Source organism: Netta rufina (assembly GCF_964035555.1).
Source record: "Netta rufina genome assembly, chromosome: Z".
In the NCBI taxonomy this organism is placed as follows: domain Eukaryota; kingdom Metazoa; phylum Chordata; class Aves; order Anseriformes; family Anatidae; genus Netta; species Netta rufina.
The window spans coordinates 74,265,734-74,289,032 of NC_140126.1; the positions used below are offsets into that span (position 1 = coordinate 74,265,734).

Here is a 23,299-nt window from a genome sequence, read left to right on the forward strand (position 1 = left end):
TTTTGATTTTTTTTTTGTAGTTTGTTACTGTGATTTGACGCTTGCAACAACATTTCCTTTGGAAAAATAGACTATTTTCATGGCTGGTCTGTTTTCCCAGCCCTATGTCCACTTACACCTTTGCAGCTGCTGATCTCTTTCAGGTAGAAAGGGGCAACGGCCATGCGATTATATGAAAAGTACACTCCCTGTTGCCTCCTGTGTGCTGAGATAACATGCCACCACCTCTGTGACTCATATTTAACCTCTTTTTTAAATCTTTTTTTAATACTTTTTCCACCTATAACACACTTAGAGTTTATAGGTAGCAAATGCCTTCCTTGTTAATGCCAGATACATGACCTGCCATTCACATTCTCCTTACTGATCAGTTTCAATCTGATCAGACTAGCTCATGTATTTTCAGTTGTCAGTAAATTAAAACACAACACTCGGAATTCAAAATTTGTACTGACCTGAGACTGTGTAAAACACAGTACAGTGCTCTGAGAACAAGCCAGTGCAGGTGTAATTGTATTTGACTGTGCTCTGTCTTGAACTGATGAGCCTGATCTCTCAAACATACTGCTTTTGGCGAAACATTTTGCTAGATGCAAGCTAACAGTTATCGGGGAGTAACAGTTGCATTTTGGAGGTATAAGAAGAACCAGGCAAGTTTTCATTATCTGTGGATATTTTTAAAGCACCTACTGCGGGAGGTATATGTGAAGTGCTAGCATACCAATCGAAACTTAGCAGGCAAAACGCATCTTCAAGTTAAGCCACGGTGGCTTTTCTGAAAGTAAAATCCTGCAACGTGCTAAAAAATTGTAGCAAGGAACATCAGTGAATATGTATTTTCTCAGACACAGAAAGAAGTGCAGAAAAGTATTTGGCCACAGGAAAAGACTGAAATTAGGGCAATTTGAATAGTCTGATGTACTACTTCACTGTTTTTATTTCACGCATTTATTTCACGATTTTTTCCCCACTCTCTTATGCTATGCATACTAAAAAAGTTATAGCCTTTACAGTTCTTATGATCACAGCACTTTGTTAGGATTCAAGGAGAAAAATATATCATCTGGTTCATTGCTGTAGAAGCTCTGAAAGAACAAAAAGTTGGGCACTGACTTACCAAAGTTAGAGCTTCTGACTGTTAGTGCAGGCCGAGGTGTGCCCAGGAGGCTGTGCAATGCCTCCAGAGAGATACTAAAGGGTCTAACTCTTGCTTAAAATGGTTACTTTTGAATAATTCAGTTGCTGATACACTATATCACCCAAGATGAAGTGTGTATGTTTCCACAAGCACGTCACAAACAAACATTTTAGGTGTTAGAAGACAGTAAGTTCTTCAAAACCAGAAATCTAAGAAACAGAAAAATACAGTACAAATACATGTTGTTTTGAAAATTCATTGACAACATAGGAATAACTAGGGTTAAAATATATGTAGTGGCACCAGTATATTATACTCAAACAAAATAAATTGATTTAAAGAAGTTAACAGCAAACTAACTATGCTTTGATTAAATTATTAAGTTCTGTACAATGTTTAAATAGTACAGCGCAGAAATTTTACGTTTTCCAAAGCTAATTCTCAAGAAAAAAACAAAACAAAACAAAACAAAACAAAACACAGCACGACATGTTCTGAGAAAATCTGTCAGGATGTGTAAATAATAAAATGTAGCAAAAGTATCAATGATCATGACTAGGACAACTGAGTAGAAGTACTGCCATGCAGTACAGCAAGGAACAAGATTTGACAGGAAGACTTTGAGCTTCAATGTACTAATTAACATAAGGTTTAAGGCTCAAAAACATGTTGTGCTGAGGCTGAGTATCAAACTGTGATATCAGTTTGTTTCTAAAAGGAAAAAGATCTGCTGCGTGCACAGAGGGCTCATAAAAAGGGACTGAAATACCACACTCCTACTTACAACATCAAAACCATGAAGTATGCAGTGTTAGAGGGAAAAAAGAAAAAAAAAAAATACTTCTCTTCCAGATGCAGCCTGAAGTGAGACAAGAAAAACCTATGTCTCCTATGGTGCTGTTCTAAAATGGAAAAGAGAAAGTGAAAAATTACAACTATACAACACCTTTTAAAGCCGTTTTGAAAGACAGACCAAATAATAATAATAATAATAATAATAATAATAGTAATAATAATAGTATCATGTACTAATAAAAACACTTACCTCAATATGTAGCTGTTCATGTCTTTTTTTGCTTAAGAGACCAAAAAAAAAAAAAAAAGGTACTGATCAAGTAGTAATTTCTTTATCAATTCTGAAACCTAAGAGATACTACTCTTAAAATAGGATGCAGTTTCTACAGCTCTGGAGATTATAGTTTTTATTTCGGCTCAGTGTATCTGAACTCCAGCTTAAAAACTTATTTGAAAGAACATCAAACTATATGAGAACAAAGTGAGGAGGGACAAAAGGTTATGGAACAGTTTGGACTTTGAAGGAGATCATTTCCCATGTGACAAAAATATTCTTGCATGGATCAATAATAATCTGGAAGTCATCAAACAAAAAAAAAAACATTTAAGGATAGTTGCACTTTTAAAGTGAAGGGAAAGAATTTTAAAATAAGCTTATCATTAGTAATCTACTCAGAGATTCAATACAAATGAAATATTCAATGCAAACAGAAGCTTCTGATTTGTACCATGAAAATGGAAGAGCTGACAGACCCCAAAATTAAATATGCAGATAGTGATGACAGCAGCTCAATGATAACCTTACAATAATTTTTCTGGGAATACAGTCGGCTTTATTTGATAGAAATAAAATAAAAAGCAAACATGATGAAAGAAAAGCAGTTAAGTCGCAGGACATAACCTGAATGTATTCAGTATTCAGGTTGTTGTATTCCAGATTCTGCCCTCCTTTCCAACTTGCCAGCAACACACATGTATATGGCCTCCTATGGAGTCGTAACAGCTACGTGCATAGGAAGAGCCAGCACCAACTCTTAGACCGTGTATTATTTTGCTGTGGGAGTATGAGGGGAAGATCTGGAACAGCTGGAGCGTTCTGGGTTCTTTATGGTGAGGCTGTTTCCTTATCACTGCATCATGGGACAGAAAAATTGTTGCTATTAATTTCTGAGACAGGATAACAACTTTGCAAAAGTGGAAATAATTTGTGCTCTGGTAGAGGACAGCAGCAGGTGTGTGCTGGAGCGAGGAGTAAAGGTGAAAGTTACAAAGTGCTTACTCATATCAATGATTCAAGTAACATCTCTATAAATAATGCGACTGAAATACTGGGTCATTCACTTTATGTGACTTTTCATCCTAATAAGCATTAATTCTCACTATTTTTCAAATGTTGAAAAAAAAAAAAAAACACACCACCACCACCAAAGTTAATCCTCTGACACATCTGTGAGATGACTTCTCTCTTTACTGATGAAGAAAGTGCAACCTTGTACACATTATAGGGCCGTGCATTTAAATTAGCAACAAATCCAGCCTGAAAACTCTTGAGGATTTAACCCTGTGTTCAGCTGACTGGAACATGCCACCGCTGCCACCACTCCTGTGTACCTGCTACCATACAAGCCCCACTTGTGTATGCGTGGTAGTGCACAAGCAGCTTTTATAAATCCAGGATGCTGATTAGGTAACATAATTCAAAGGAGGTACTTGATGCCACTGGCATTCGTCTGTTACTGCATCTGAAGATATGGCTTTGGATCCCACAATCTTTGCAGTATGAACTGGATCTATGAAAGACTTTGAACACCTGCTACCACGAATTAAAAAACAGCAAGGTATGTCTGTATCTACACAACACTAGCAAATTAAGTGGCCCTGTGCACATTCATGCTGGGCTCTCAAGCCAGCTGGCACAGGGTGGCATGCCCCTGATGCCGCAGAGGAACTCTCTTGGTCTCCACGCCAGGGTGGCCATATGCAAGCTGCCTGCTGGGAACGGTCCCTGAAGCACCTCGAATGCTGACCAGCTCCTCGTGCTGCCAGTGGCATACCTGGAGGTGTGACAGAAGAGGAGGCTACACTGTCCAGACATCCCATCTTGGCACTCGGCAATAATCTGTTTTATTTAGGAGCACAGGCAGACACTGTGTATGTCCTCCACAGGCAGGATCCTCTGCTAATAATTTTACCTACTCTAAACAAACAAGTAAGTGAGCAGGGAGAGGGAGTACTACCAGGGAGCATTATCAGTAATGAATGGCAGCATCCATCAACATGTGTGCAGCAATGCATTTTGCTGTGTGATTGTCAGTTTTGGCCTTTCTACATACTGGTCTTTAGACCAGAAAAGCCCTAATCAACCTCTGCTGTGCTACTTCAAGACTAGACCAGAGATGAGGGATACCAGACCTACCAGCCATCAGAGAAAAAAATTGTGTGTGTTTCTTGATTTGCCACCTTACAAACTGACTCTAGGGTGTATGCAAATACACTCCTCAGAGAATCCAGCCTGACATTGTTCACAGAAGGAAGGAAGAAGTAACCATCCTGGCATCATTTGTACCAGAACTTCAGAACAACAGGTTTGTAAATCCACAAGAGGCATTAAGAAAAATACCATTACACTTGTTCCCTCACCCAAATATATCTAAATAATGCCACACCAAAGCCTGGAAATCAACTTTCCTTACAAGCTGATGCAGGAAGCTGTGTGTGTCACTGCAGCACCAAGAGACCTGGGACAGAAAACCTTGCCTGCAAAGTGCAGAGCAGCAGTGTGTCAGGGGCAGAGATGCAACAACTCGGCTGATCTTACATGAAGTTCCCTTTCTGTGGAATCCTTGCCAAGTCCAAAACTGGTCTCCCCAAAATAAATCTCTTGAAGGAGTGCTGCAGTTAGATTACCCCCTCCTGCAGGAAATTCCTAGGACAGCTGTCCTAGTCCCCACACACCCATGCACACATGCTGTTGCCCTTGACGGCACCCAGAAAAGCCAGCCTCATTAAGGCAATCTTATAAATATTTACACGGCAGTTCTATATTTAGGAATATCGCTTCACAACAGCAACAAGACTGTGCTAAAATCGTTTTATTTAAAGATCTGTGAGGGAAAGCAAACAGAGTGGAAGCCCGCAGAGACAGTAGGCTTCAAGACTATTTGGAATTACATACACAATAGTGATACGCTGCAATGCAAAAATCAAAACTGTAAGAGATTGCTGTTGAACCTGCAATTTCTTAAACAGGGAAACAGCAGGGTCTAAATGTGCTACCATTCTGTAAAACGAGGGCTAGAGCCAGCTCCTGCGCTGACACTGGGCACAAACCCAGCATAATTCCACTGATATTAGTGGTCTAACTGGAAGCAAATTTTGCCTTTAGAAGGCAAGATATGAAACTTCATCTCGGCAGATAAAAAGAGGTTGGCGGGAGAGCTGTGAAAGTGGGAGCAGTAGTTTGTTTTAGTGGCCTCGGGAGAAATTCACTTAATACTTTTGGGTAATGCAAAGCTTTGAAAACCTGAATGTTTAGATGCCTTCTGAGAACTCTTGAGAGACATACAAGTGTCAACGTGCTGCTATTTGTCAGCTCTTTTATTACTGAGGAAGAAAAAAAAAAAATCAGAAGAAAAAAAAAAAATCAAAAGATACCTACACATTACAGTGCCCGGTAATGTTTGTCGCACAACGTCCTCTTGATCGCAGAGGTACTTTCCCGTGCGGTGAATCTGAAGCGCCAAGTAAGCCCACTGCAGCCAGCAGCACCATTAATGACGAAGATAGATAGGCTTGTGGGTGTGAGAGGCTGTGGGCTTGGGTAGCAAGAAAAAAAGAAAAAAAGTATAACTTCAGGAAAGTGCTGAGTAAATGCCTTTTAGTATCAACGGTGCTACAACCCCTACAAGGTGCGCAGCGCCTCGCAGACTCTAGCAAGCACTTTTTGTTCGTGCTGCTGGAAATCCCGATCTCTGCAGGATTTTCCAGGAGGAGAAAACACACGTATTTTTTTTTATATATATTTTATTTTATGTGAAAAATTGTTTATTTTCTTCGAGTGCGCACCCCCCCGGCAGCCCCCCCCCCCCCCGGCTTCCCTTCCCCTCACAGCGGACTCCGGCTCCACCTACCTCCCCGTTCCCCGCCCTCTATTTATTTATTCATTTATTGTAAATCATTTCGGTTAAATTATTTATTATTTTCCCCCCCTCTTTCCCCCCTTCCCCGGCGGGCCGCCCTCAGCGCCCACCCACCGCCTCCTCACGGCGCGGCGGGGCGGGGCGGGACGCTCCAACCCCGCGCCAAGCAGCAGCAGAACCCCCCCCCCTTCCCCTTTTCCCCTTTCCCCTTCCCCTAATAACAACTACAACACATTTTTACGTCATAATTTATTAATTTGGGGGCCGTTTCGGTGGATTTTTATTGTTGGGCGAGGCAACCCTGCCTCACACACACACACACCACACCACACCACACCACACCGCGCGCACGCGCTCGCTGAGGCGGGGGGACGCATGCGCGCCGCGCCCATGCCCGCCTCCTTCCCTCCCTCCCTCTGTCCGTCCGTCTGTCTGTCGGTCTGCCCGCCCGTCCGTCGGTCCGTCCGTCCGTCCGTCTGTCCGTCGGGGGCGGGCTGAGGGCGTGTGGAAGGGCGGAGGGAGGCGGCATGAAGCGGCGGCGGCGCCCCGCCGAGCTGCCCTGAGCGGCCGCCCCCCCCCCCCCCCCCCTCTCCCTGCCTCCCTCCCTCCCTTTGCCTCGTCCCGTCCCCACCGGGGAAGTTTCGCCTCAGCCTCAGCCTCAGCCTCGCCCCGGCGGGGCGGGGCCGGTGCCGGCTGCGGGGCCCCTTTTGTCGCCGCCTCCCCGCGGCCGGAGGGGGGCGAGGCTCACGATGATGGCGGCCGAGGCCGGGGCTGGGGCTGAGGAGGGCGGCTCGGTTTCCTCCGCCGCCGTCGCCGCCGAAGCGGGGCCGTGCCGGGCTAAGGGGCCGTGCCCTCCGGGTCCCTTCCCGGGCTCCGCGGCCCCGCTGTGCTCGGCGCTGGGGCTGCTGGCGGTGGGCTCGGGCCCTGCCGCCCCTCCGGCAGCCGCCACGGAGCCGCCCGAGCCCGCAGCCGCCGCCGCCGCCGCCGCCGCCGCCTTCCCCCCGCTGCCGCCGCCGCCGCCGCCTCCTCCCCCGGCCGGGGCGCTGGGGGCGGTGGATGAAGGCGACTCCCTGGACGGCCCCGAGTACGAGGAGGAGGAGGTGGCCATCCCGCTCAACGCGCCCCCCACCAACCAGTGAGTAAAGGACCCCCCCGGCCCCGCACCCCCACCCCAACTCCCCCTCCCCGCGCCCCCGCTGAGGGGGCTCCCCCGGGGCAGCAGCCGGCAGCGGCAGCTCTGTGTCTCCAGGCGGCGATCTCCCGTCAAACAACGCTCATTTTATTATTATTATTATTATTATTATTGTTATTTTTTCCCCTCTCAAGCCCAATCTCAACACGTGGTGCGAAATAGTTCTCCCACCCCCTCATCATTTTGCGTGCCATATCCCCCCCCCCCCCCCCCACAGCACACCCTCACCCCCTCAAACACCTCCAAAGGGGCATGCACGTGTTGCCTTTTTTTTTTTTTTTTTTTTCTTTTTTCCTTTATATTTCACCCTCAGCACATTCTTAAAACCAACACATTCTTAACTTGATCCTTCCACTGTCCCAAAGTACTCAGGACAGTGTGTTTTGATAAACCCAGCCTGCTTTGCTCCTCAGCCAGCTCGGGAGTTGTTCCTAGTTAGGCTGTGCTCAGGGAGGAGAGGCAGCGTGGAAAGAAATCCAGGTAAATCCCTGGCTGGGTTTCCTTGCCCTCACCCTGCCCAGTAATTAGGGCTCACCGGGGTCCTGCAGGGCGGTAATGCCGGGGATCTGGCCCTGAGAGCGGTTCTGTGTTTATCCTGCCCGAAATACAGGATCCGAAAATGTTATGTGGAGCTTGTGTAATTAGCGAGTGCTCTAAGAACAACCCCTGGCTTCACGTGTAGGAAGTCGGCAGGTTTTTGTGAAGCACTGCGAGCCCCGTGTTAGAGCAGAAAGTGGTCCTCTTAGCAGGTAGCTTCTTGCTTAAAAAATGAAATTGCTTCAAAAGCCTTCATTGGTGCCTAGAAATACATTATTCCTGAAGTTTCAGTGACTGTAGCAGGCGATTTAGGATTTCAAGGTGGCGGCTGGCAGATGGATTCAGGATACAGGTCAGAAGGGTAATCTGAAAACCGATCTGAATTTGGGTTCTTTTTTTTTTTACCTTCTCTTGTGACTCCACTACCAGGGAGTTAATTTCTGTGCTATCAGGTATTTCCAACGTTTCAGGAGCCTTTGCAATCGTGAGGAGGGCGTAAGATGTAATATTTAAGTATTCCTTTTAAATTTCTCTCTCTGACCTTGACAGACTTCCTTTGTTCTTTTAATTCCTTCAGTTTTCATGCAAGTTTGCCTACTTAGGGCCTTGTTTTGTGAAGGTGGTGTTTGAATAGTCTTTAACTTGCGGGCTTCACTAACGAGCTAGAAATATGATTAGGCAGTTTTGACAAAGGGTAAGGAGGGAAACAGAAGCACATAAAAGTGAAGTTACTTCGTCTGTAAAGTCAGCGAGAGACAGAGCTCTGCGCTTCTGGTTTTCTCTCTGAAAGACTGGGCTGCTGCTGCTGTTAGACCCGGCTGTGTTTTGGAGAGAAAGCAGGCTATTTTCCAAGTAACTTTAGAGAGAGGGGTGGTTTTAAGGTGTAAATAATCACCCATTTGATGCTGAATAGCTGCTATGACCTGGACAAATCTGAGCGGGTTTTGCTGTCGGGATATTGCCGTGTGACTCACGTGCTGGCGTGATGGTGAACTTGTGTAAAAGAGGATGTTAGCATTCTGACAAGTGCGTGCTCGGGGAGGACTGCAGAGGCCCTGATTTTGTTTTGGTTAACAGCACGGCTCACCTTGCTGACACCAAAGGGGCGCTGGAGTCTCCACAGAGCCAGGCATTCAGTAGCTGAGCATTGTGCCCCAGGAGAACCCTTAACAGAAGGAAAACCCAAGAAATAAAGTACTTAAAGATTAATTGGAAGCACTTACTGCTGTAATAAACTGTGTTTTTTTTCTTTGTAACTTTATCTTGGGTATGTGACTTCTCAGTAAACAACATCTGAAGTGGGTTGATTTAATATAGTTGGCCTTTTTCATTCATCTCGCCTGCAGTTGTCAGTTTTTGCCACTCTCTGTTAAGCCGTTTGCACTGGCTATATGCTGATATTGCCATCCTTTCAGTGCTGCTGTTTTATTTCGGAAGGGCCCTGTCTTTGTAGCCAGACTGTTGGCTGCAGTGGAGTTGAGCTCTGAGTGTATTACCAAAACAGAGTTCAGCATTATCTATAATCTCATGTAGGGAAAAGTCCAGCGCAAATCTTTAAGAACAACGATTGAATTTGTAACGTGGATTGAATTTCTCCAGTTGGATACGATTGTAAAGCTGCTGTTCCATTTGTTTAAATACGACTGCCAGCTCCACCCTTTCCCACTTCCTCCTAATTCATTCAGCTTTTATGGGAGGCATACACGGTTGGCCTGATGGATAATTCTGTGATTCTGTCACACAGTTTTGTTTCTTTGTCCTGTTTGCTTACAGGATAATGCGTGCACATCAGAGAACGGGGAGTGCTCCTCGCTCCTGGCTTTGCATTGTGTGGCATTATCTCCTGTACGAGAACGAAAAGACATTTTCTTTTTCTTTCACAACAATAACCACTAACTAGCCGGCTTTGCCCTCCCTTGGACACGCATCGCATGTCAGGATTTACTGAATTGTTGGTTACTGACTCCAAACAAACAAAAAAAAAAAATCTGGTAAAAGTTGCTTCTGGTGTTTCCTAGTTTGTACTCTGGTCTGAAATTGGATCTTTATGCATAAAATGAAATGAAGCGTTTGTATAAACTTACACATAACTTTATAACGTTTTTATCTCCTAATTTGTTTAGCAATTAAAAACAAAATACCTGAGTGAATTCCCTGTTTGCAAGTTTTAGGCCATAAAGTTGTTACAGACCGAATATATTTTGTAGATTAGCTTTTTAGACACCGTATTCTTGTCATGCTGATTTTTACAGTAGCTAACCTGAAGAGATGGGAAATGAAGCAGATGCAAGTTCTGGACTTCCCATCAGGATGCTGTAAATATAGTTTGTTCAGAGCAGTCAGGATGTGTTCGTCTTTGCTAGCAAGCACCTAATACACTTAATTTCCTCTTTTCTTTTCCACATACCTATGGAAAAGGGGAACATGTCTTCTCTTAACGTGTTTTCCTTAATTTTCTAGCACTAGGAGGAGATTGTCAGCACGTAACAGGTTCACTTTACTCAGAAGCACAAAATTCCCAAGTAGGGTTGATATTTATCTTCTTTGATCCCGAGTGGAGCTGACTCGAGACTTGTCTGCTCAGTGTGTGTGTGTGTGTGGGGGGGGGGGGTTGTTCATTTTTCTGGGGCACGGCAGTCGCGTGTTTATATTGTAGTTTAATGCTGGGTGGGAAGCACAGGATGCTAGGGAATAAAATGGGCAATTCTGTGTTTGTTTTGTTCTTTTTTTTTTTTTTTCTGCGCTTTCTTCCCCATCTGCAAAGCTCACTGACAGGCTGACGGCGGTCTGAAATCGTGCAAGGAAATGGCCTTCAAAATTAATGAGTGAATGCTGCTTAATTTAGTTAAAAAAAAAAAAAATCACTGCTATGTGAAATAGTTTATAGTTATTTAGGCATTTCACTAAATATCTTAGTTGACTAAAGAACCTGTTTGGGATTGTAGTGTTCCATGAAAGTAGCAGAAGCAGTCCTTGGATGTTTCAACAAGATCCACGTTTTCATATGGTGTTTTTTAAGCAGCGATTAGCAGTTTTAAATGGAAACAAGTTGAAATTGAAAGCCATCAACCTAACAAAATGAAGCAGGCTGTCAAAATACTGTCTGGTTAAAACAAAATCTTACCCAAAGCAGATGTATTCTTAGAGTAGCTCGTGATATCTGTTGAGGCAATAAATTAGGGAGAAAAAGCTGAAAACAGAGAGATGGGTAGGGAAACAGCATTACAAGCAAAGACTGCATGAAAGAATATTTCTGTCTGAACGCGGTGTGAATTACAGTTTCTTGAGGTAAGTCTGTCAAAGGTGGCAAGCCCAGAGTTGTGCAACATTTGTTTATTTGAGTAACTAATAAGAAAAGATTTTTTTTTTTTCCCTGAATAATGGTTGAGGATCATTTTCCATTCCAGCGAATAAGTCTGTAGCAGTGAGAGCTGGGGGGAAATAACATTGGCATATGCAGCTAGGTTCTATATAAGCAATAAAAAGTGAAATGGGATGCAAGTTGATTTTAGCATATGAGGTTCCTTTTCTGTTTTGCACTTAACCTGAGCACGTAAACTTTTTCTCTTTTGGAAAACAAGGTGTTCCCCTTCCACAGGGAGCAGAAGTCGATAAAGAAATTAATTACCTGAAGATGCTGGTTAGCGTACTGTTTGGGCCGCTTACAAACTAGACGTGGAGAGAAGTCTGGTTTTACCTCTGGCTGAGTGTGTGGCGTTAGAAATGCACGGTTAAGAGCAGCAGGACAGAATTGCACCTAACCATATATAGGAAGCCAAGCAGTAAGTGCGCTGACACGATAGGTACGTACATTAAAGGAAGCTTCGGATGAAGAAAAACAGAAGTGGGAAAGCATTTGGTGCTAGTGAAAGTCTGAGGAGGGATTTTCAGTACTTCTAGCTAACATCGGATGCTGTCCTTTCATCTAAGGAGTGGATGCTCTCCTGACCTTCACTTTATCTAGTTTTTGTTCTGTCCCTGATTCCAAGAACAGCAGTCTGGGACTTGTGCACTCCATCTACTGTCCTGCCCTTTCGGGGTGCTCAGTGTTGTGCCGTGTCCCCTCACCTTTTGTTTTTTCATGCCTGGTGGTGGGGCAGCTGGGGCAAGCACAAATTTACCAGTGAGGCTTGGGTCTCTCCAGCGATGGGCCCCATCTGTAGGTTCAGCCATAAACTCTTAGGGCTCATGCAGTACTTTTCCACTTTGTCTGTGTCTTCCTTGCTCATTTAAGAAAAGCAGTGAAGTCTTCGTACGTATCTCACTGGAGGGTGCAGCAGGAGGGAGAAGGTGTTTGAACCTGGTCCTTGTGCTTCCTAGAAGTATCCCCATGGAACAATTCTGCGTTCCTCTGCCTCCTGCCTGAGTACGCTCAGCACCAGTAAGGTGTTACTGTCACTCGGATGCTTGTCAGGCTCCTAATGCTGTTCTGCATGCTTGCAGACAGTCCTCAGTCTGTATTTGTTATCTGAAGTGTCTGCTCCGTCGCTCTGGAATGGAAGGAAAGTTTTGTTTTGCTTTGTTTTTAACCTGAATATGTCTTTGCATTATGTTTTGTATTGAAGGTGATGGGGAGAGGACGGCGCTGGTTGTACTGTGGCCTTCTGCAGTGAGGTCCCTGGCTTGTCGGGTAGGGGAAGGTGGTGGTGTCCGTGGGGTGACACTGGTGGTGTCCTCCAGGACCCGTGCCATTGAACACTGTGGTTCTCAGCCTCAGCAGTGGGATGGGGTCTGCTCTCATCAGCAAGTTCACAGCTGATACGGACCCGAGAGGAGCGCCTCATGTGCCAGGTGGGTGGGCTGCTATTTGGAGGGACCTGGGCAGGCTGGAGAGCTGGGCCCTGTGGGACCTCTTGAAGTTCAGCAGAGGCAACATAAAGCTACAGCCCCGTAGAGGACTGACCGATGTTTTTCTGTGCTGGGGGCTGACTGCCTGGCGAGCAGCTCTGCAGGGCCACGCTGTGCCTGAGTGGGCCTGACAGACAGCAAGCTGGCCAGGAGCTAGAAACATATCTGAACACTAAAACAGGCAAACAGCAGCCTCCTGAGTGGCACTGCGAGGGGCGTCAGAGGCGATCCTTCCCCTGCTCAGCACTGTGGGACACGTCCAAGGTGTTGCGTGTAGTGCTGGGCTCCCAGTGGGGGAGATGTGGGCTCAGAGGAGCGAGGCCAGTACAGGGCCACCAAGGTGATGGCTTGGGCTGGAGGAGGCTCAGAGGGATCGTATCCCCGCCTGTGAGTACCTGATGGGTAGGGACGAGGATGGGGGAGCCAAGCTGTCCCCAGTGCTGGCCATTCACAGGGCAAGACTCAGTGGGAACGAATGAAAAAACTTGAAAATCCATTTCAATACAGGAAAAAAACATTTATTTTATTTTATTTTTTTTTTTTAATTGTGAGGGTAGTCAAACACGGTCACAGATTGCCCTGAGATTGTGGAGTCCCCATCCTTGCAGGTACCTGTAACCCCGCTGCGTGTGGCTGGCTGGGGGCAGCCTGCTGTAGCTGGCCCTGCTTGAGAAGCACTGGGGGCATGGTAGCTACACAGCCCCCATGGTCATTTCCAACCAAAATTTCTGTTTCTGTTTGTGTATAAATACGCTGATGGTATAGTTGAGGGTGGGTGTTATGGGACTTACTTGCTGGGAATTATTACTTGAAGTACTCTGGAGTCACATCAGTGGCAGTAGCTAATAGCAAAGGCTTTAAAGGGAAGCACAAGAAATCCTTAAATGGGTGAAGTAGAACACTTTGTTATTTTCTGTGTAGGCAGATCTCCCAGTTTCTGTGGCCAAAGCTCAAAAATTTCCCTTTTTGAAATTGTAAGATACCTAATAGTGCTCCTTAAATATTTAATCAGTTTGCTTGCAATGTATACGTTTTCCTTTCAAGTTGTCTCTTTATTACATCAATTTGTATATGTTAATAATTGTATACAAGTCAGTGCTGCTAAGTAAACGTGAAAGCTTACAGGCACATTTGAGGGAAGGAGGACACTCAATATACCCAGCCAGGGTTCTGGTTGTTTAAAGGCCTGATTCCTTGGATGGTGGTACTGGGCTTCTGTGGCAAGGTTTTGGTTGCAGGGGGCTCCAGGGCTGGCCTCTGAGCAGAGCCCAGCAGCTGCCCCGGGTCAGAGAGGAGCCAGCTCCAGCTGCAACAAAAGGGACCCACCGCTGGAGTTCCTGAAGAGCTGCTGCCTGTGGGCAGCCCCCGCAGGCTCAGTTTGGGAAGGACGGCATCCTGTGGGAGGGACCCCACGGGGAGCAGGGGCAGAGGGACCCTGAGGGAGGAGAGGAGATGAAGCATCAGGGACTGACTGCAGCCCCCAGTCCCCGTTCCCCTGTGCTGCTCAGGAGAGGAGGTAGACGAGGGTGGATAATAAAAGTGATTCTCATCTTCAAGTTTCAGTAATTTACTTATTTTTGTATATTTTGTTAGTGTTTTCTTTTTTTTTTTTTTTTGTTGAACTGAGGTAGTAACTCTTGTTCCTCCTCAAGTGGTAGTTGGGTTTTCATTGATTAATACTTTCTTTAGGTTGGAATATTGATGCTAATGTGCAGATGTTACAGTTGCACGTATTTGAAGAAGTTGGCAGTGTAGCTAGGTGGGAATATTAAAAATGTTAACCTTTCCTGTTAAAGGTTACTTTCACTGCCCAGGCAGGAGCATGCATATGATTTTTCTCATTTATAGCTACTTAACAGATGTTTGGGCAAGGCTTTCCTCTGTGGACTTCCAGTTGCAGAGCACAGAGCTTTCTGTTCTGCAGAAGCTTCAAGAAACAACGTACATTTATCCAACCTTTGCTAATCAGCTCAGGAATTGTATTGTACTGCTGTGTAGGTTTATGTAAGATTTTTTTCTGAAACATTTGCTCTGTTATCCAGTCCTCCTGTTTGCTGTAAAATTATGCATATGTATGCAAATATTCACCCATACGTCTACACAGAGAAAAGGATTTTCTGTCCGTGGCTTGCTTACTGGATTCTGTGTGGTTCTTGCATAGATAAATTGCATCAACCTTTTCTACGTATAAAACTTAGCAATCATTAATCAAATAATTCGTTTTCTGTGTCTCCATTTATTAGTGAACAGTAGCAGAGACTTTACAAAATTCACATTTGGATATTTTGTTAATCCAGAGGACTGGGAATGACTTGCATTGTCTTGTTCAAGCCACAGCCGGTTCTCTGTACCTTTTCCCTAGATTTTTTTTTTCTTGGAGGGCTTTTCGTGCTTTCTGAGCATCTGGGGAGAGCTGTGCTTTTTACTGTTTGGCAACCCGAGGGGTGTTAGAGAAATGTCTTCATGCTTCCAAAACCAAAATGTAACAAAGCCTCCGTAGTAATTGTCTCTAAATTCAAGTATAGGAAAGGAAATCCCAGAAATTCCTTAATTGTTGCTGAAGATTATCTGCTGACTTGCAGAGCAGCGTTGACATTGCTTCTGTAGCTTCTTCATTACTCTTGGTTTGAACAGAAAAGGCCTATCTATCTCTGACCAGAAGGCACGTGTAGGGAGCATGCCTGAATAGGAAACTTTTGCTAAAAATGGGAAATGTCTTGCTAAAAACTGTAATGAGTTCCAGAATTTACTTCCTAAGTTGACCTTTCAGTAAGAAAATGAGAGTTTCAAGAGCTGTTGCTTGGTTTATCTATATTTATCTTGTTTATCGGTGGCTTTTGCAAAAAGGAGATAGCGGTCACTGTTCTTTTTAGTAAATGTGCATTAGATAGGACTGAAAGAACTCCGTGGCCTGCCTTTGTTGTCTGTTGTGCTGTTAGATCTCTTCTAAGGTTTACTACACCTTGTATCTTTGAAAGGATGGAAGTGTTTAGAACCCCACTTTCTTTAAAGCTATTTAAATGTATTGCCTATTAAGTGTAGGCTTTCCTCATTTTTCTCATCCTTGCTTGGTCTTTCTGTTAAGACGTGCTGAGGTTTTTGTTTGAGATGTTTTTAATTTTATTGTTTTCCTCAAGTCCACAGTTGTGTTTTTCTCTGCTGAAAGCATTTCAGTGGCTTTCAGAGGCATTTGCAAGTACCACGGTGGGACCGAACTTTGTCAGTTGCTTCCTACTCTTCCTACATGGCCTCTTTTTTTTTTTCTACTTGCTGTTTTTAAGGGGTTCTAGAACAGAAAAAGGATATAAGCTAACTGCATTAGGTTTACGTGTTCTGCCTCCACATGGAAAAATGCATATAAAACGAATTAAAAAACACCAGCATGCTTAGTAGAAGAGTATGAAACAGCCTCTAATTTCATGCGTGCTGGGCAAAGAACACCTACAGAGCTTCAGGTTATTTTCAGCTTGTTTCAGTGTCTTACAGGTGAGTACAGTACAGCAAGTGGCGCATATTTGCAGAGCTTTTTCTCTGGCAGGAAGTTTTTTTCTGGCAGGAAGTGATGTTGAGAACTGCAAAGACCCTGTCAAAAAATTGCTAATTATGGAATGGTAAGTAACGAGAGCTCGTGTAGTCTCAGGAAGTGATAACAAGAATCTGTAATGTGTGAGAGGTACTGTGAAAGGCAGTGGCTGCATTGATAGGGAGGCAGCTCTGGCCATGTCTCCTGGAAGTCCTCTGCTTGTTGTAATACGTTTTGTTGGAGCATCAGGGTATGGCTAAGAGGAGCTTTGAGTAAAGTGGATATAGCATGTGGTGATGAATTTTCCTCTGCACTGTAACGTGTGTTGTAGGTGGAAACAGGTTTCCTGTTATTACCAATACCTTCATTTCTGCTAGGTTGCTCAAAAACACTTACCCAGTCCTTCATCGCTCTTCCGCGTTCCCTCTCCTTGGCCTGCTGTGTGTCCGAGTTAAAGTAGCAGGGTGCTGAAATGTTCGATGGAACAATGTGTCTTCATACCTATGCCTTTCTCCCAAGTGAAAAGGAAAAAACGTAAATATGAAAGGATTTGGCTGACCCATGTGATGTGCTCCCAGCTGGTAAATTCACCATCTGCTGCTTCGTTTCCAACAGCCTGTGTCTGGCGCGGCCCTCGTGGAGTGCCCCTGCCGGGGGCCAAAAGCCCTGTGAGCAGCGTGCCCTGAGCTTGCTGGACATCGAGTGTGGATCCCTTCTGTTTGCTGTAATTTAGGTTATGGTGCAGGTTTGAATAGGCTGTTTTGGATTTGAACTGGTGGAAGGGTTTTCTTGCATCAGGTTGGTTTGTGAAACGTGGAAGTCTGTTACTGATTCTCGTAGAGTAAAAATGAAGGCCACAGAATGGATAATGAGCTGGTTACAGCAGGGTTAAACCACTGGTCATGGGAGCAACAGCCTAAATTGTGATTCATAGTTAGGCGTTTTGTAGTTGAATCACTCCATGACCTTGAGTGACAATTTTCTCTTTTTATACCTTCCATGACAGCTATCGTATTGTTAGGACACTAGCTGTTTGATTCAGAATGCCATTTAATTATGTTTGCTCAAAACACTGTGAAAATAGTGGATTATCAGCATTTAAAATTTTGCAAAGTGAGTGCTGGCAATACAGACGTGTTCCTAGATGGGACTAGGCGAGGAAGTAGAGGTGACTGACTAGGAACGATAGGGATCTTGTCATTGTCAGCAATGAAGGATGTGCATGTAAGTAGTTGTGAGCTACTCTCCCGAGTGCACACGTGGTAAGAGTCACAGCCAGAGGGGCAGCTTTCTACTGATGAACAGCTCGGCAGGTTGTTGGGTGTGATACCTTCCTACCCAAACCCTTAATAAACGTGCTGCTCTGCAGCTAGGACCCCATTTGGCCTCTGTGAGGCGGCTATATTGGACAGAAAGTTAAGACGTCACGTTAAATGTTGCTTCTAATTGTGTGCACATTAAATCTGAAGCTGTTCTGGCTGCAAAAATGCTGGAACTGTTGACCTTGACCTATAGAGTTCACAATGTTGCAGAGTCGTCTGAGAGGAAAAGGTGGATTTTACTTACATGTTTTGCAGGCTTCACAGAGATGCCTGATTGAGGGTTAAAGGCAGAGAATCTGGAGTTTATTTCAGACTGGTCCCATCCTTCAGAGTGCTCTGTGCTCTTTGTTCTCTGGTGCAATTACGATGAGTAGGACTGCTTCTGCAGTTCAGGTATTTCTGATGCACTTTTTCTTTGGCTAGCATTGATTATTGGGTGGATATTCCTTTATATCTGATAACACACCATAAATGATCTTAGTATTTTTCAGTAGTGTGAATTTGTGATCAGTAACCTGGTCAGTATTGAAAGAAAAGTTGATCTGTGGGTGTATTTTGAATCAAAAAAAAAAAGAAGTCTTAGCAAGTATTAAGAAAGATAATACTTACAATACTTTATCGAGCACTTGATATCTATAAATGAAATCAAGCGTGGCAGTTTTATAAAACGTTCTTTGCTATTTTCTATTAAACTGCTCTAAGGTAAAGCAGGAAACTTGCAGAGTGCATCTTCGTATTAATGCCGAAGTCAGGTGAGAGCTGGGTGAAGTGTAAGATGTGCGCTTTTAACATTGAAGCCTTCCAGCACTCTTCTGCGCTGTATTGTTTGAGTAAAGTGGTTCTCTAGTGATGAAACTTGAGTCTGGAAAAATGCAGTTATTTCCCGACAAGCATTTTGCTTACTCTAATGGTATCTTGAAAGCTTGTACTTGAGTGTGTATCCTGTTTTCTAAAGATGTGTGCTATCTACAGAGGCTTCCTGAGGATATCACTTGAGCTGTTTTCTGCTATCGTTGCTGAGTATTGACTCTGCTCTACTGACATTTGTATCTCGCCTTCCCATCAGCTGCTAGTGAAGTTCAGGGTTAACACGTGTTTTTGTAGCTCCTGGTGTGGAGTAGTTTATTCATTGCACTAATGCATAGTGAACTGCAGAATACAACTGTACTTTGTGTCGGCTGCAAGTATTTCAAGTATGTGTGTGCTCAGTGGCATTGAACAGGCAGCTTTATTTTAGAAAACAACCCTTTTCTGAGATAAGGGTACAGACATTGTTTAGCCTTGCTTATCCCTTAATTAGTACAACGTATCTTCAGCTAAGGTTGGAACAAAACTGTTGAATGGGACAGTAAGTACATCTTGTTTCACGCTGGGGAGGCAGTCTCCACTGTGTGTGATACACCAACTAGCAGGGAGGGCGTCCTCTTTGTTTAGAGCTTCAGGTCTTAAAATTTTGGCACCCAGGTTTGTGCTGTATTGCTGACTATCATTGTAAGAAATCACGGTCCCCCTCAAAAACATTGATATATATATATTTTTTGTAATTCTGCTGTTTTGTTTTCCTAATATATTTTTATAAGCAATTTGCATTCTTATCAGCACTCCCACTTGCCCCATTTTGAAGGCATGCCTTTAAGCCTGGCATTGAAACACGACGTGTCCCTCAACAGAGCCCAGATTATTTTTCTTGAGTGGGTGATAAATAGGAACAAATAAAAGCGTAGTGAGCCTATTGTTAGTTTAAAATAGGCTCCGTGGAATGCTGGTTTCAAAGAATTTCTTGATCAGGAAGGTTTCTCGAGTCTCCGGGGAGTTTTTCTGCGTTAAGAAAGCCAGTCTATCCAGACGAGCAAAGCCCAGTTGTGATGTGTGCTCATAACACACAGCCTTGGGTTCAAGCCACCGACATGCCCTTCGACAAGCAGGATATTTCATCCTAGAGAGCTCAAAACAGACTCCTGATTTTGTTTTTGTTTCCCATTGAGCTCTCCGGATGGGGCAGCGCAGACCGTATGCAAGCTGGCTGTTCCTGCCAGCAGCGAGGAGGCTGTGCTGCTCTGGAATGTGGTGAGGCACATCTGGGTAACCTGGCTGGTACGGCTGGACAGACAAAGCAGCACTTCTTCTGGTTTAGCTTGTTTCCATCAGGACGAGGAAGAAAGAGAAGCAAGGAGAGCTACACCAGCAAGAGCACAGCTTTGCCAGGGTAAACAGTATCGACGCTGGTGCACGTAGTGCTTATCTGTACAGCTTATCTGCTTTTCATTCTGAGGCAAGCCCTCAGAGAAAACTTTTGATTTTGCTTCCATTTCATACAAAAAGTGTATCCGGCCAGATTTTATCAACAGCCCCGCTGTATTTTTTTTTAAAGAGCTAATTTTCATATCTGTTCCAAAATGCATTTTTTTTTTATAGCATGAGAGATCTACACAAACAGGTAGAATCAGTAGGTGACTGAAGTAGTAAATGATGTAAATACTATAAAACAGTGATAGTATGAAAACGGATGTTTTCTTGAACGTGGAGATTAAAGGTTAATTCTAAGCATAGTGAGTTGATAGATGCAGACCTAATAAATTACGTTATGTAGCTCCAGAACATGCTGCAGCTTTGTAAATGGCACAGTTGTTTTTCCTTGTACAAAGTGATGAGAAACACCACTTGACTTTGTATATTTCAATTACTCTCTCCATTGCTGCTCTTTTTTTTTTCTTTTTAGTGCTAAACCTAATGCTTAATCATTTGGGATCGAATAAGAGTTCTGACAAAAGCTATGTAAATAAAAAGAATTGAGGTAATGCTAATTAATGCTTTGCTGTTAAGTCTTACCTTTACTTTACAGATGGAAGTGTGCTTTTGTCATTTTCAGCAGTCAGTGACTTGCCACACTTCTGTACTTGCTTTTAATTTATAGGGTATGAATTGTGTTTAGGAAGGGCTCTTTTGGGACTGGATGGTGGTCTGGTGACTGCTGTCACTCCAGTTTGATGCAGGCTTTGCTACCAGGATATCTGTGTGTGTGAGCTAAGGAAAGGCTGTTACAAATCACTTCTACAGTTCGTGTTTTAGGAAACTCCAGCCTGAACTGAAGCCCAGGCAGGCTTAAAACACAACAGTCTTCATTCAAGTCAGAAGTCACCTCCGCTTCTGTTTATTTAAAACAAGTGAGTTGGGGAAAGAGGAAAAGATGATACTTAGAGCTTCTGCCCCATGGGATGGTTCAAAATGCAAGTTACTTGGTTATCTGAAATCTATGCTGTCTTAAAAGCACTTACTGGGAGGTTGCACCTGTAAATATGTAGTAACTTTGTTTGCAGGAAAAGATCACAATAATATCAGTTCCAACTGAAAGCTTGCTTTGGTCTCAGATATGTTCTGTAAGAATAAATGAAAATGTTAACTTCTAAGGACACCCCTTGTAATTTATTTTTTTTTCAGGTGGTATCATGGAAAACTTGACAGAACAATTGCAGAAGAACGTCTTCGACAGGCGGGAAAACCTGGAAGCTACCTTATTCGAGAGAGTGATCGGAGACCAGGTTCATTTGTGCTTTCATTCCTTAGTAAAACAAATGTCAATCATTTTAGGTGAGAATTAAATGTTTTCTCTTAAAATACTGTATTGTTATTATTTATTTTTTTTTTTAGAACACAGTACTGACAGCAATAACCACTATTATAATATTTTTGTCTTTCTATTCTTTTATGGTACCGCTTTTAACTTGTGCTTAGTTGTTTTAAAATACACTACTTAAGAATCACTTTATAGGTTAAAGAACAAAAATAAAAGGAAACCCTCAGTAGAGAGAGGCTTGTCTGAAGTTGTTAACAGACTTAAAGTAACATGCAGGTTCCATTAGTCAGCCACAGAGACTGTTTTGGGACTGTTTCTCAGAACTCGTTTTTAGCTCACAGAACAGACTTCAATGTCGAAGTGCTAGCAAGTATGATTGCTTCCTTAATTTTAAGAAAATAACGAGAAGAAATGAAGAGATTATGTATTTAACAATCAAAGGGTTTGCTTGAAACAGCTTTCAGTACATGTTAGAATTAATTGTTCTAAATACAAATAGGCCTTTATACAAAACTGTAACTAGGATTATTTCACTACTGGCAAGCTGTGTATATTAGTAAGTTCATTTATTCATTAGTGTAAATGAGATGTATTCTGAGACAGGCATGAATGTTAGTTAGCAAGTATTGTGTTGTAGTGTAACGTTCACCTTCACCAAATAGAGTAGAAAAAATATTGGCGAAAGAGGAAGGAAAGTTTCTTTGTCAGTAGTAGAAACCTTTCTCAGTGGTCTTGATAGAAACAAACACAAACTAAACTCTTCAACTTCTGAAAGCAAATTATCCAGGATACCAAAGTATGAGCCACTATGTCTGTGGTATACAAATGTAGGGAGCTTTTGCATGTGTCTGCTGTGAGGTGAGATGTATTTCAGAGGTCCTGATCTAGCATACGCATCAGCTCATAATTCCACTAAATTCAGGCAGTGTAGCACACAAATAGTATCTCATGTTTGCATCTTGCTATCTGAGCTAACAATTCCAGCTTTTCAGCTGTATTGATACTCTGTTGGGAACTGGTACCTGTCTAGCAGTAGCAGAAAATTAAGCTATATTTATGTTTTCTTTCTAGTACTGCTCTACAGTCCTGCATTGTTTTTAATAACTTTAGGCTCTTGAAGCCAACCTCAGGGCACTTGAATATTGGTTCATGCCCACCATAGAAGTGTTGCTGGTATCTCAGGTAGAAAATGTTCTCCAACAGTTTCCAATTCCCTAAGGAAAGGGTCCCTAGTGTGTTTCCCAAGCTTAAATAATCTTTCATTCTAAGATCCATAAAACATACCAAGGAAATTAATTTGTGTTTTGTTGATACTGTTTTTCAGAGATTGGACACATTTCAATCTCATTTGCTGAATGTGTATTTTTTCTTTCTTAATAAAAAGTCAGGTGCTATGCTCAAGAATATTGTCAAACGTAACAATGTCAGTTGATGTAATTTCAAACAAACATAGGGATTAATCATCTGTCTCCCACAAAGTAAAAGCGCTCTCTCCACCAGAACTTCATCTTTGCCAATTGCAATCTACCAGAAATGGGTGAAAATGTCATTGCTAAACAATCTTCCTCTTTTTGTTTCCTACAAGTATTATTTCCCACGGTTATTTCCCTAAAAATCCCAGCATTTGGGGTGAAAATGCTTGGGTACCGTGTGATTGATGGGTAGCATATGGATCTATTAAAACAATTTATTTTCACAGAAGTGATACATTTTTTTAGTGAGTTACTGCATGATACCAAATATTGTAAAGGACAATATTTGTCTTCTAGTCTTGCCCTTCAGGATTTTCTGGGATTACAGAAGTCTTTTTGTATACATTGGCTCTGTGTTCCAAGAAAGTTTTTGTTCATGCTTGAAATAATAATCTGAAACAGTGTATTTCAATAAGAACCTAATCTCTATGGAGTAATTCACCAAGGAATCTTGCCGAAAATATGCCAAAAGATCTGGTCTAAATCCTTTGAAGTTACATCGTTATTTGACTCTCTATTTCATTGCTACATGCTTAAAAACTTCAGATTTCATCTCTGAAGATTCACCCTCATTTAGATTTTACACGATTGTTTGGGAGAAATAATTCAGCTCAAAGAACAGCCTGAGGAGAAAGAATTTTATTAATGTATGAGATTACTGACCTGGTAAAGAAAACGAGTGAAAACAGAAGAAAGCAGCTGCAGATAAGTAATATACTCATTTTTGGATGAGAGATAAGTTTTGTGGCAGTTGAATTT

The 23,299-nt window shown here is 43.1% G+C and overlaps 1 protein-coding gene across 1 annotated transcript in view; it reads left to right on the forward strand.

The window, feature by feature from the left end:
• Nucleotides 1-6,807: 6,807 nt before the first annotated feature.
• RASA1 (RAS p21 protein activator 1) overlaps nucleotides 6,808-23,299 on the forward strand; it is a 59,117-nt gene continuing 42,625 nt past the window's right edge. Inside the window, exons 1-2 of the mRNA XM_084304827.1 lie at nucleotides 6,808-7,207; nucleotides 20,933-21,082. Coding sequence (XP_084160953.1) covers nucleotides 6,822-7,207; nucleotides 20,933-21,082 — 536 coding nt within the window. The 5' untranslated portion in view covers nucleotides 6,808-6,821. The remainder of the gene's footprint in view (nucleotides 7,208-20,932; nucleotides 21,083-23,299) is intronic.